Source organism: Podarcis melisellensis, assembly GCF_964234715.1.
Source record: "Podarcis melisellensis genome assembly, chromosome: 9".
NCBI lineage: Eukaryota > Metazoa > Chordata > Lepidosauria > Squamata > Lacertidae > Podarcis > Podarcis melisellensis.
The window spans coordinates 15,518,059-15,532,219 of NC_138541.1; the positions used below are offsets into that span (position 1 = coordinate 15,518,059).

The 14,161-nt window shown below is 44.6% G+C and overlaps 2 protein-coding genes across 3 annotated transcripts in view; both read left to right on the forward strand.

Annotated features, from left to right (window-relative positions):
* Positions 1-8,096, forward strand: part of LOC309377784 (E3 ISG15--protein ligase HERC5-like) — a 34,843-nt gene extending 26,747 nt beyond the window's left edge. Inside the window, exons 17-23 of the mRNA XM_081925518.1 lie at positions 849-992; positions 2,299-2,465; positions 2,926-2,992; positions 3,712-3,794; positions 5,398-5,581; positions 6,077-6,176; positions 7,257-8,096. Of these exons, the coding sequence (XP_081781644.1) occupies positions 849-992; positions 2,299-2,465; positions 2,926-2,992; positions 3,712-3,794; positions 5,398-5,581; positions 6,077-6,176; positions 7,257-7,471 (960 nt within the window). The 3' untranslated portion in view covers positions 7,472-8,096. The remainder of the gene's footprint in view (positions 1-848; positions 993-2,298; positions 2,466-2,925; positions 2,993-3,711; positions 3,795-5,397; positions 5,582-6,076; positions 6,177-7,256) is intronic.
* Positions 8,097-9,069: 973 nt separating this feature from the next.
* Positions 9,070-14,161, forward strand: part of HERC3 (HECT and RLD domain containing E3 ubiquitin protein ligase 3) — a 53,805-nt gene continuing 48,713 nt past the window's right edge. For both annotated transcript variants that reach the window (XM_081924859.1, XM_081924861.1), the window contains exon 1: positions 9,070-9,227. The gene's annotated coding sequence lies outside the window, so the exon portion shown is untranslated. The remainder of the gene's footprint in view (positions 9,228-14,161) is intronic.

Here is a 14,161-nt window from a genome sequence, read left to right on the forward strand (position 1 = left end):
GTCACAGGAGGTGCAGCTAATTGGTAAAAAAATGTTTTTACCAAGTTATTTTGCTAAGATGGCTGCAGCCATTCCTGGATTGAGAAAGCTGGACCACCTTTGTCCATGCATTGGTCACCTCAAAGTTTGGTTACTCTGCAAGACACTCTGTGCAGCTGCCCTTCAGGTTGGGTTGGAGGCCACAGCCGCTGCGGAACATGGTAGCTACAGATGGCTGTGCAAGCAAATGACTGCCAAGGTATAACACCTTGCTCACAGGATTTGTTCAGGCTGCCAGGTGAAGTTCAGGGATGTTCACCCAAACGCAGAAGGCCCTGTACAGGTCAGGACCAGATTATTTATGCAAACCTTAACCCTTGAATACCCAGTAGGTCACTGCAGTTTGTGGGGGAGCTTCCTTTGCAATTCCAAAGCTTTCAGTAGCCCAGGCTTCCAGTGTTTCTGCCCTGAGATACAACAGGTGCCCACTTTCTGCACTTCCTAGAATTGTAGAGTTGGAAGAAGAAATTGAATAATTTTTGCCCTGGTGAGCTTTCACAGCTGGATGAATGGGTTTCTGCAACGGGTGTCTACCGTACTTTGTTGTTTTTGTTTTTTAAAAAATGCTGTTTTCTGTGTTTTTAGTGGGGGTTTTTTTTTACTGGTTTATTGCATCTTGTACATTGCCTTGAGAGGTATACGTGTGAGTGTAAGATGATAAATAAAAGACGCTCTAATTGTGATGGACCACATAAAGCTGTTAGTGCTACTTGAATTCGACAACGAAATACTGCCCACATTCAGTCTTTGTAAGAGAACCACTCCTACAAATTGCATATAAATAATTTTCTGGCTCCGCCCCCCTCCAGGTGCATTTTGTAGGTGAACCAGGGATTGATGATGGTGGGCCATCCCAGGAGTTCTTCACCATCATCAGTAGGGACCTTTGTGCTCCAGAAGAACAGATATTCAGGCACTTCGAAGAATCACATCTGATTTGGTTCTCCCACCAGGTAGGTATGGTTGCGTTTCCATGATGTGCTTAATTTATGTTGTGTCTCCAACATAGAGTTTTTCTGCAGGATCACATCTCAAGGCCCATCTGTTCCAGAACTGTGTTTCCAACAACAGCTATGCAGATGCCTCTGGGGCCTCATGAATAGGGCTTGAAGGCAATAGCCATTCCTTGTTCTTTGTTCCTACATCTGGTACTTAGAGATATACTGCCCCTGTCGCCGGAGCTTCCATTTAGCTAAGATAGATAACAGCCTTTGAGAGATGCAAATGTAAAGGTAAAGGGACTCCTGACCATTAGGTCCAGTTGTGGCCCTCCCTGGGGTTGCGGTGCTCATCTCACTTTACTGGCCGAGGGAGCCGGCGTACAGTTTCCGGGTGATGTGGTCAGCATGACTAAGCTGCTTCTGGCGAACCAGAGCAGCGCACGGAAACGCCGTTTACCTTCCCACCAGAGCGGTACCTATTTATCTACTTGCACTTTGATGTGCTTTCGAACTGCTAGGTTGGCAGGAGCAGGGACCGAGCAGGGACCCCCCGTTGTGGGGATTCGAACCGCCAACCTTCTGATCGGCAAGTCCTAAACTCTGTGGTTTAACACACAGCGCCACCTGCATCCCTTGAGAGATGTATCCCTCCTGCATTTGCTACCACTTTTCAAGCCATCACATGGCGGAAAGAATAATGCTTCTCTTATACTGTAATTGGCTTCCTACTTTTCTTTTCTTTTCTGAACTGCAGTTTATCACCTAGCCCAGGGGCCAGCAAACTTTTTCAGCAGGGGGCCAGTCCACTGTCACTCAGAACTTTGGCGGGACGGAAGGACTATATTTTGGAGGGGGGGAAATTAACAAATTCCTATGCCCCACAAATAACCCAGAGATGCAATTTAAATAAAATCACACATTCTACTCATGTAAAAACACCAGGCAGGCCCCACTAATAACCCAGAGATGCATTTTAAATAAAAGGGCACATTCTACTCATGTAAAAACACTCCGATTCCTGGATCATCCGCGGGCCAGATTTAGAAGGCGATTAGGCTGGATCCGGCCCCCGGGCCTTTGTTTGCCTATCCATGACCTAGCCTGTATTACCATATGTCATTGTCAAATGAAGGCATATACGAAGGGCATCTAGTTCCAGGGATGCAAGCCAAGTTTCATCATCCTCAACCATTGGCCATGTTAGATGGGGCTGATGGGATTTGGAGCCCCCACACCACCTGGGGGGGGATATAGGTTCCACATCTCTGACCTAATCTGCATTTTCTAATACATGCGTATTTATTTATTTTCAAATTAGGTACCAGCGCAGGAAGACATATATTTTCTAATTGGGAAGCTGTTTGGGATGGCTCTCTATAATATGAAGATAGCTGCTTTCCCTTTTCCCCTTGCTCTGTTCAAGAAGATGGCAAACATTCAGCCAACTCTGGAAGATTTAAAAGAGCTCTCTCCTGTAGTAGGAAGGTATGGAATATTCTGCATGTCCATGTGAAATCGCATTGTGAAGAAGTACCCTTCCTTGTTTCATTATACAAATTGCAGGGTTTACTCCAGGGGTGACTAAGCTGTGTTTCTTCAGAGGTAGTTGGACTCCAGCCCAGCCAGTATGACCAGTGGCCAGGACTGACCATTAGCATCAGGAGGAACACGGGTTAATCACTCTTGGGTTAGATAGACCTTATACTGTATGTTGAAATCCCTTTCGCATAGTGGGGCATAGACTACAACTGCAGTTTTAAACTCGCTTATTTGGAGGGCTGCAGTCCGAACCCCATTTCCTTGGGAGGGTGAATTCAGTAGGACGTTTGAGGCGGCATGGTTAGGACTGTGCTAAAAATTCCCTTCAAATCAGTCAGAGTAAATGTCAGCAAATACATTTAGGATTGGAACCATTGTATTTCCCCTTTTCTCTTTTACCCATTAGTAATCTTCAGGCAGTCTTGGATGAAGATTATGAAGATGTCATTGAAAACATGATGCTGGATTTCACAGTAAGAGATGTTGATAATCTTCTAACAATCCCTTTGTTTCTACCATGCACATGCGGTCAAGCACATTTCCTTTTTTGTGGCTGAACGGATAGTTTTTTCATCCATTAACAACAACAACAAAATTGACCCTACTTTCCCGCTCTGAAAAATACAAACCATGCAATAAACATTACAAATCATAACAGTAAAAGTACCTGTAATCTAATGGTACTAAAACAGAATGGTAGAACACTTTTTATGAAACCCAGCTTTACAGTTTAAAGGTTGCAGGTGTCAGATCACTAGAACATTGGGAGTCTATAGTGGGGTGAAGGAGCATTTTGTTATTGAGTGTCGTAATCTATTGGGGGCTGTACCTGAGCCAAAAGTTGGATGGCTACCCCATTTTCTCTATTTATCCTACCCCCTTTTCTATCTCTGTCACCCCCTTTCCCATTACGAGATTAGCCCAAGGGTTGCATGTTGCCACATCTTCTGCCTAAAAGACAATAACAATGGTCCTGAGATGGGCATGGAATTCCAGAATGAGGGTGCCACCACAAACAGAGCCTTCCTTTCATTTGCCCCCTCTCAGAAGATGACCTGCATTCCCAGGCAACCCAGTGCAGGAGAAGGCAGTCCTACAAACTGCTTACGTGCCTTTACACAGCACCCAGCTTTCAAAATAAAAGAACGGAATGGCTTAACGACACACGTTTGTTTGTTGTATCCCTTTTTAGATAACAGAAGAACGTGATGGATCCATAGTTGACGTTGAATTGAAAGAAAATGGTGCTAACATTCCAGTTACCAAGTGCAACAGGCAAGATTTGTTAAGTCCTCTCCACCCCACCCTATTTTTAATCAGTTATATTTGTACAGATATAACTGTCCAAGTTATATATTTGGACAGATATAACTGTGGAAGACAGGAGTGCCTGGCGTGCTCTGGTCCACGGGGTCACGAAGAGTCGGACGCGATTAAACGACTAAACAACAACAAATTTGGACAGAACTGTATGTTGCAATGAAAACTCTGGGTTCTCAATCCTGTATTTTCCTTATAATGCTAAGGGTTATCTGGAGGTGGCCAGAATGAATCTGGGTGTGTGTGTTGCTCAGCCCTTCCCTTCTTCGTTGATTCCCCCCTCCCCCCAAAAATGCTCCTGCTGGAATGTTTCCTTCCACCCCTCCAAAATTACTAGGGAGACTGGCTGCCAGCTGTCTTGGGGGATTTGCAGAAGAGAATTGGCGAGCTCGGGACTGGTTAAGCACCCCTCTTTCCTTTCCACCAGTGCTCCCGCGTAACTGGAAACCAGACATTTGTCGATACCAAATCACAATACAACAACACAAATGCTCTTAGATACCTTTCAGGGGTCAAAGCTTTGTTTCAGCAAAGTCAGTGGCTAACTCGGATCTTTGGTTGGGTGAGGGGGGAAAGCAACCACGTTTAGTCCTGGGGTTTAAATCACCTTTTTGCTAAAGATGCTAGGTAATATTGTCATGAGATTTTGCTATCCTCTGTGGCCCCTTTGAGCTTGAAAAGCTCCAGAGATGGTACCTAGTACCTTTGCCAGAGGGGAAAAAGCATAGGTCAAGGTCCTAGGGCCATACATATGGAAAAACATAATGATCATGAATGTTGGATGTTGAATCATATGGGTGATACTCATGCATGCTTATCGTAACCCACTGCTACAAATTGTCCATGGTTTCACTGGCTCCAGGATGGCTGCTGGAGGAGAAAAGGCTGAGGAAGCCATGATCAAATCTTAGATGGAAATTTTTCAAGACTTTCAAACTTCACACGTTTTTAGGGGAAGGGGGCATGGAGATTTGGAATGCCTCCATTTGACATTCCAACAAACGGGTGACATGGTTGTAGCAATAATAATATTTAGCAGTTACATAATTTTTCCAGATGCCTACCACAACTCACATAAATTACCTTCTGTATTCTTGGCAACAACCCTCTAAACTCGGGTCAGTATTATCTCCTCTGATTTATGGGAAGCTGAGAGAGTGGTGTTCCCAAGGATACCCAGTAATTTAACAGCAAAGGTACAATTCAAACCAGCGACCTTCCAATTCCCAGCTCAGCCTCTTCGGCTGCTGTTCTGTGCCAGCTTATCTGAGGTTAGCACCATTGAATTCTGTGGGACTTAGTTCTGAGTAGACATGCTTAGGTTTGAGCCAAGAGCTGATCTCACCAGATAGTATGGGCACAGTTGCTTTCTGCAGACTCCCAAAAAATACTTTCTTCAAAAGTTAAGAACTCAAGTTACACTGCTTATCTGTTTCATGATCTGGCGAGAGTTTATTTCGGTACTTTTACATCTGTATGTATAGACCACTTTGGGTCCTTCAAAGAAAAGCAGGCTATAAATATAGTAAATAAATGAACCACGTTAATCTGTTTCCAGGAAAGAATACGTTGATGCTTACGTGAACTACATGTTCAGTACTTCGGTAGAAAAGCAGTTTGGGGACTTCGTGCGTGGATTTAAAACAGGCTGCCCAAATGAAATTTGGAAAATATTTCTTCCTGCTGAGCTCCGTGTTGTTCTCCTTGGACATACAGAATATGACTGGGAACAGCTAGAAAAGGTAAAAAATAAATTTACCCAGGGCTCAATTGACTACTGGGTGAAATGTGCTATAGGAAAGGGATTGGGATGCTCTGACACTGTTATGATTTGTTTTTGTGGTTCTGCATAATTTTACTTATGTACATTGTTTAGAGGTATTAATTATTTTACTGAAATTGTGGGATTTGTTATTCTTAGTAGTTGTAGTAGTTTTGTCCAATTGTGAATGTAGAATTTTTATTATATTGTATTGTATTTTTTATATCAATTCATTTGGCTGGGATTTAGTGACAGCTTAAGAGATTTCGGGTGAAATATGAAGAAATATATAAAGTAGCTAAATATTTTTAAAAGGCAAAATAAAGCGAACGTGTGGAGCAGCCCTCAGATTCCCTGCACAAAGTCATAAGGGGGACTGAAATATCTCACGGAATTATGTTGGGCAACGAATGTTGATTTATGTAAAGAGATACTGAAGGATTAACAGCAGGGCTATTTTTATTTCCTATGACAGAATGCGAAGTACCATGGTTATGAAAGGTCGGATGAAACAATTGAGGATTTTTGGGCTGTGTTTCATGCTCTTCCTGAAGAAAAGAAGAAGAATTTCCTCTGTAATAACGTATTTCTTTTAAAAAGTCAAAATGAATCATTTGTTTGATATTAGAATAGGAGAAAATAATGCCAATATATTTCACATCTGGCAAATACTGCGCCAGATTTGGTTTCATATAGTACTGTACATGGGTCTAAAAAAAAGCCTGGGACACAATTTTTCACGGCCCATTAGTGGCTGTGGTGGCTCATTTGTCAGATGTAATAATGTATTTAGCGTTAACTCTGGAAGTGTGTACTCGATTCTGTCCAAACTAAGCACTAGAAGGTTTAGTTTGGTCAGAATCGAATACAGGCAACTCCTCATTTACGTTGAGGTTACATTGCAAGGCACAGCGTGTCCGTGAAATCACATATACTGTATTTGAAACACCCTTGAAAAAGCCTGCAAATGCCCCATTCTGCCCTCGTTCCACCCCCTTTTTTTGTGTGACTTTTGGGATCACTTTCAAGTTTGGCGCAATGCATGTGTGTGCAGTTGCGCACATATTGAACATGCCTAAATGGGGGGGTTGTCTGTACACACTTCGTTGTTTTTTTTTTTAAAAAAAGCCAAATAATTTTTATTGGTTTTCATTTAAATACAAGAACAATGTATAAATACAGTAACTTGTCCCCACCCTCTCATTATATATAAAGGTCTGGTGACTTCCGTTTCTGAAGAGGTGTGCATGCACACAAAAGTTCATACCAAGAACAAACTTAGCTGGTCTCTAAGGTGCCACTGGACAATTAAAAAAAAAAAATTATATACAGTGGTACCTCGGGTTACAGACGCTTCAGGTTACATACGCTTCAGATTACAGGCTCCTCTAACACAGAAATAGTACCTCAGGTTAAGAACTTTGCTTTAGGATGAGAACAGAAACTGCGCTCCAGCGGCGCAGTGGCAGCGGGAAGCCCCATTAGCTAAAGTGGTGCTTCAGGTTAAGAAGGGTTTCAGGTTAAGAATGGACCTCCAGAACGAATTAAGTTCTTAACCCAAGGTACCATTGTATTTCCACAGGGTTGGGTCATCATCGTTCTTTGCTAAGATACGTTCTGGCTATGTGCTGTTTAATTTCTACAATCTCTTCCAGCTTTTCTCACAGGGGCCGACTGCTTCCCAGCTCAAGGAATAGAACGATTCACAGTCACTATTGCGGATTTGAGGAAAGAAGATCCAGACCTGTGGTACCCTGAGGCCTCCACTTGCTCCCGAGTCTTGCATCTTCCTAGATACAGCAACAGGGATGTTCTCCAGAATATGCTCCTCATCGCTCTAGAGAACTATGAAAAATTTGGCCTCTCTTAAAAAGCCTGGATGTAATTTCGCTGTCCTCTGCACCCCACCTCGAAACTGCTGTCGTTCCCCACAATTTGCTTAAGCAGCTCTTTCCATACAAGAGATATAGGTCGCTGAAACAGTTCAGCAGAGTATATGGTTTAGTTTTTATTAAGTTTATGAATCGCTTCCCACAGCCGATGGAAGTCTGTGCTGAAAATGTATTGGCACCAGGGAGAGCATTCCATAATTTTTGGGGGGTGGGGTGTCAGCACATAAAAGGCCTGTTTCCTTGTTGTCAACCTCTGAACGTCTCTTGTAGGGATCATCTAGAGAAGGGCATCAAAAGTTGACGGGTCCAGTATGGGGAGAGGTGGTCATAGAAGTATTGGGCTCCTCAGACACAGAAGGGCTTGTAAGTCAGAACCCGCCCTTTCAATTGGGCTTGGAGACAAATTGGTAGGCATTGGAGATGGACCAGAACCCGAGTTGCATTTCCACCTAGCTCACTGGGTGAACTGGAGCCAGTCACTCTATTTGTCGCCTGACCTACCTCACAGGGTTGTTGTGAGGATAAAAGCTGAAGGCGGCCATGTTCACTACCCTGTGATCCTTGAAAAAGTTATAAATAAATTATATTTTCATGCAAGTTGAAGATGCACTCAAGTCTGCTTTTATCTGGAACGCAGTGGAATGTATTGGCTTTGCTCTACCTTTGCTTCAGATTCTAGTTGCTGGAAACTAGGAAGGGGAAGAGGGCATTTGGGCTCATCTTACGCTTGCTGGTTTCAGTCAAGCATCTGGTTGGCCACTGAGAGAGCAGGATGTTGGACTAGGTAGGCCATTAGTTTGGCTCAGCAAACTAGTCTTATGTGTACTTGGTGAAGACTGGAGTACAGTGGTACCTCGGGTTACATAAGCTTCAGGTTACATATGCTTCAGGTTACAGACTCCACTAACCCAGAAATAGTTCTTCAGGTTAAGAACTTTGCTTCAGGATAAGAACAGAAATCGTGCTCCGGTGGCACAGCGGCAGCCGGAGGCCCCATTAGCTAAAGTGGTGCTTCAGGTTAAGAACAGTTTCAGGTTAAGAACGGACCTCCGGAACGAATTAAATACTTAACCTGAAGTACCACTGTACAGTGGTACCTTGGTTTACAACTGCTTTGGAATACAACTGTTTTGGATTACAACCACGTCAAACCCGGAAGTGTGTGTCCCTTTTTTTGGATTACTACCCATTTTTTTAAATTACAACCAATTTTGGGGGGGGAGGCCCCATTGGCGACAGTGCGCCTTGGGTTACAACCTGTTTTGGTTTACAACCGGACCTCCGGAACGGAGTATGGTTGTAAACCAAGGTACCACTGTATTGTGTCCAGTTGTGGACACTACTATCATCTCTAGCTAGCAGGACCATCAAGGATGATGGGAATTATAGGCCAAAAGCAGCTTGGAGACCCAAGTTTGGGAAACCCTGGTGTAGAGGACTGAGAGTTAAATTCCAGATGTACCGTGAGGGCAACAGGTTGGCTACCCTGGGTGTAGACAGGCACTGCCCCGGGTTGCTGAGTCAAAGGCAGAGATCTATGAGGTCACTAAATCGGCAACAGCTGCTGCAAGCCTTTATGAACTCATTGGCTTAGCCTTCCTTTGCTTGCAAGCGACAGAATGAAACCCTTGCCTCTGTGAGGCTGGTGGCTTGGCTGGAATTCGAGGGAAACACCTGATTGAGAAATCACCATGTCATCTTGAGCATGGCCAGCATGCATCATCTTGTGTTCAGGTATGGGGCAACACAGGTTTTAAGAAAACAGAAGGGCAAGGGCATTTAATAGGTGATTTCTACGTCACCTGGTATTTCTCCAGCAAACAAACTGATATGTTGGGAAAAAGGCATACCGCACAGCTTGGGAACCTGTGACACTCCAGATGTTTAATTTTTATTTTATTTTATTTTATTTATTCAATGTAAACGCCACCGTTTACCAAAAGTTTGCCAGGCGCTGTACAACGTTAAGAACACATTTTATGGAGCATAATAAAAATACCAGTAATAAACAGAACAATAAAATAATCATAATAATAGGGCTCCTCCACCCAGCTTTAACAGCCATACTGTATATTATTTACTGGCCAAAGGCCTGGGGTAAAGAGGGATGTTTCCACCTGCCGCCTAAAGAGATGTAATTATGGCATCAGGCATGCCTCTAGGGAGAGCATTCTGCAGACGGGGAGCCGCCAAAGAAATTGCCTTTGATGTGATGGACTCAACACCCATCAGTCCCAGCCAGGATGGCCAATTGTCAGGGAAAACTAGATTTGTAGTCCAACAACATCCGGAAAACCACAGATTTTGCATCCTAGGTGAACAACACAATGAAGGAATAACTTAGTGCATGTCTACAAAGGATACATTTAGGGGTAGCAGAAGAAGTGGTCTCCACCCTTTGTTCGAAATCTTAGGTGGTTATATATGACCTGTACCTGAGACCAATGTACTGTTTCTACATATCAACAAGTCTGCAGTCCTATGTTTGGGAACAAGCCCCACTGAACCTGGTGGGTGTTACTTCCAAGTATCTATACCTAGTATTGGGCTGTAGGGATGCGGTTTTATAGAGACTGTACAATCGTAGCCCTATTTAGCTGGGAGCAAGCCCCAGTGAATTCAACAGGACTTCTGAGTAGACATGGTTAGGATCGCACAGTTATATAGAATCATAGAATCATAGAGTTGGAAGAGACCACAAGGGCCATCGAGTCCAACCCCCTGCCAAGCAGGAAACACCATCAGAGCACTCCTGACATATGGTTGTCAAGCCTCTGCTTAAAGACCTCCAAAGAAGGAGACTCCACCACACTCCTTGGCAGCAAATTCCACTGTCAAACAGCTCTTACTGTCAGGAAGTTCTTTCTAAGGTTTAGGTGGAATCTTCTTTCTTGTAGTTTGGATCCATTGCTCCATGTCCGCTTCTCTGGAGCAGCAGAAAACAACCTTTCTCCCTCCTCTATGTGACATCCTTTTATATATTTGAACATGGCTATCATATCACCCCTTAACCTCCTCTTCTCCAGGCTAAACATGCCCAGCTCCCTTAGCCGTTCCTCATAAGACATCATTTCCAGGCCTTTGACCATTTTGGTTGCCCTCCTCTGGACACGTTCCAGTTTGTCAGTGTCCTTCTTATAGGAAGGAGCACCACCAAACTCAGTGGGAGACACTTTGTTCAGCTTCTCTTCCATTCCATCGCCTTCCGGAAAACCTTCCCAAGGGTCCTCTAGTCCAATCCGTTGAAATGTAGGAATCACGGCTAAAGAATCCCTGACAGATGGCCACCTAAGCTCTTGTTTGAAACCCACCACTGAAGGAGAGCCCACCACCTTCTGAGGGAGTCCGTTCCACTGTCAAACGGCCTTTACTGTCAGAAAGTTGATGCTAATGTTTTGTCAGAATCTCTTTTCTTGTAACTTGAATTCATTGATTTGGGTCCTACTCTCCAGAGCAGGAGAAAACAAGCTTGCTCCATCCTCCATGTGACAACCCTTCAGATGCTTGAAGATGGCTATCGTATCACCTCTCCAACTTTTCTTTGTCATCTGAAGGTCTGGGTCACCCCCTTTGCAAATTAGCTGCTACTGCTGCATGTTTTGAAATATTGGTGGTTTAGTCCTAGCGTGCGTTCGTTTTACAGTACAGTGGTACCTCAGGTAACATACGCTTCAGGTTACTTACGCTTCAGGTTACAGACTCCGCTAACCCAGAAATAGTGCTTCAGGTTAAGAACTTTGCTTCAGGATGAGAACAGAAATCGTGCTCCAGCGGTGCAGCAGCAGCAGGAGGCCCCATTAGCTAAAGTGGTGCTTCAGGTTATGAACAGTTTCAGGTTAAGAACGGACCTCCAGAACGAATTAAGTACTTAACCTGAGGTACCACTGTATGTACTTTAATTTTGGGGGTTTTTTTGGCTTGCTTTCTGCATCTTACCATCAGACACAGTTTCAAGTACTGCCAGACTGTAGCTGTCGGCAACTAGGATGAGACTGAGGTTGCTCCCCGAATGTTAACATGGGGATCTCTGATGTGTTCTGATGGAATGTTTATCTTTCATGACAGCCTGTCCACATTATGTCGGGACGTTATGAGCATTTTCCTTTCCTCAGCGTGCTTTGTCTGATTCAAAATGGAAAGGAAGTTATCCTGTGCATGTTTATGAGCACTCAAGCAGTGCCGATCTGGCTTGAAGATCAATAAAAGAAAGTGGGGGAAATAAGAAAAAAAATATGCATAAAAGTCAACAGTAATTTCAAGCTAATTCTTGCTCAGATACCAAAGGCTCTTCTATAGACAACCTGTTTATTGAGCATGCATTTGGATTTGTTTTGCATAAAGAAACATTTTTCTTGTCACTTTCAGCCCAGGTGCCACAGTCTCATCATAATGACTATCACTTCAGCTTCCACAGAGCTGACTTCTCCATTATTTTAACCCATCGTGGCTGCTCTGATGGCCGAGAGCCAGTTGTGCTGTGACACAACTGGCCACGTTTTTGCTTTTTGTTAATGCGAGCTTGCCCACTCCACGGTTCCATTAAAAGCTGGTTGACAGTGCAATCCTATCATATGTGTAGCAACTCGGAAGTTCAATGGGGCTTATTCCCTTTTCTCACTAAAATTCTGTCCTGTATTGGTAAACTGCCAGGGCATATACAGTGGTACCTCGGGTTAAGTACTTAATTTGTTCTGGAGGTCTGTTCTTAACCTGAAACTGTTCTTAACCTGAAGCACCACTTTAGCTAATGGGGCCTCCTGCTGCTGCTGCGCCGCCAGAGAACGATTTCTGTTCTCATCCTGAAGCAAAGTTCGTAACCTGAGGTAATATGTCTGGGTTAGCGGAGTCTTTAACCTGAAGTGTATGTAACCTGAAGCATATGTAACCCGAGGTACCACTGCACCTGTAAAACAGGTGTTTGGTTTTATTTTCAATAGTTTGGGGGGGATTGACACATGGATGTAGCCAGGATTATTATTGGGGGGGGGAGGCTTTTGTTGAGGGGACAGAACCTCAGTTAGTTCTTCTGATTGATTTTTATTTATTTTGCAGGGTGCACCTGCCCCCTCCCTCCCCACTACGTCTATGGATTGACACAGTCTTGATCCTTAACAGCATACAAGGAGCCTTGCAAAGGTCTCGGATCCTCTAATGAGCCATAGGGCAGGGGTCAGCAAACTTTTTCAGCAGGGGGCCGGTCCACTGTCCCTCAGACCTTGTGGGGAGCTGGACTATACAGTGGTACCTCTGGGTGCAAACAGGATCCGTTCCGGAGCCCCGTTCACATCCTGAAGCGAACGCAACCCACGTCTGCGCATCTGCGGGTCGTGATTCGCCACTTTCGCGCATGTGCGCGACATCATTTTGAGTGTCTGCGCATGCGCAAGCAGCAAAACCCAGAAGCAATGTGTTCCATTACTTCCGGGTCGCCATGGAGTGCAACCCGAAAATGCTCAACCCAAAGCTACTTCAACCCGAGGTATGACTGTATTTTGAAAAAAAAATATATGAACAAATTCCTATGTCCTGCAAATAACCCAGAGATGCATTTTAAATAAAAGGACACATTCTACTCATGTAAAAACATGCTGATTCCCAGACCGTCCATGGGCTGGATTTAGAAGGCGATTGGGCCGGATCCAGCCCCCGGGCCTTAGTTTGCCTGTCCATGCTGTAGGGAATATCATCCCCTTGTATCTTTCTCATGAACCAGCAGGGTCCAGGCCCTGCCTAAACCATGAGACTCTCCCAGCTCTACCTGCAAGGGATTGAACCGGGGACTGTTTGCATTTAAAGCAGATGTGCTGAGAGCCAGTGTGGTGTAGTGGTTAAGAGCAGTGGACTCATAATCTGGTGAACCGGGTTCGCGTCTCCGCTCCTCCACATGCAGCTGCTGGGTGACCTTGGGCCAGTCACACTTCTCTGAAGTCTCTCAGCCCCACTCACCTCACAGAGTGTTTGTTGTGGGGGAGGAAGGGAAAGGAGATTGTTAGCCGCTTTGAGACTCCTTCGGGTAGTGATAAAGCGGGCTATCAAATCCAAACCCCCAAACCCCATGCCCCTGACAACTTAGCAAAACCAGGATGCTTGTCGGTGTGTGTTCGTGTTCAGACACATCCTCCCCCCTCCAAATGAATGAATGAAGGAATGATCTACTTCTGCCCACCTTCTGCCAACAGTGTACATGTGAAAGGGCTCTCCATACATGCACCAGTAGGCGTATACATCTCCTTCATGAAAGTTCTTCAATGGGACTGGCACTAAGGACCCTGCACAGCGGGGCATCCTGACTGGCCGAGCCTTCCCCATATGAATAAGAGATCCAGGTGCACAGAGTAGTAGAGACCTTTCACACGCTAGCCAAACATACTGATGGCAAGGGTGCATTACTGCCAAGACAGTCTTGCAATCCCTTAAATCTCTCGTTACAGTGGTACCTCGGGTTAAGAACTTAATTTGTTCTGGAGGTCCGTTCTTAACCTGAAACTGTTCTTAACCTGAAGCACCACTTTAGCTAATGGGGCCTCCCACTGTGCCGCCGGAGCACAATTTCTGTTCTCATCCTGAAGCAAAGTTCTTAACCCGAGGTACTATTTCTGGGTTAGCGGAGTCTGTAACCTGAAGCATATGTAAGCTGAGGTACCACTGTGCTTCTGTTGCGAACAGTC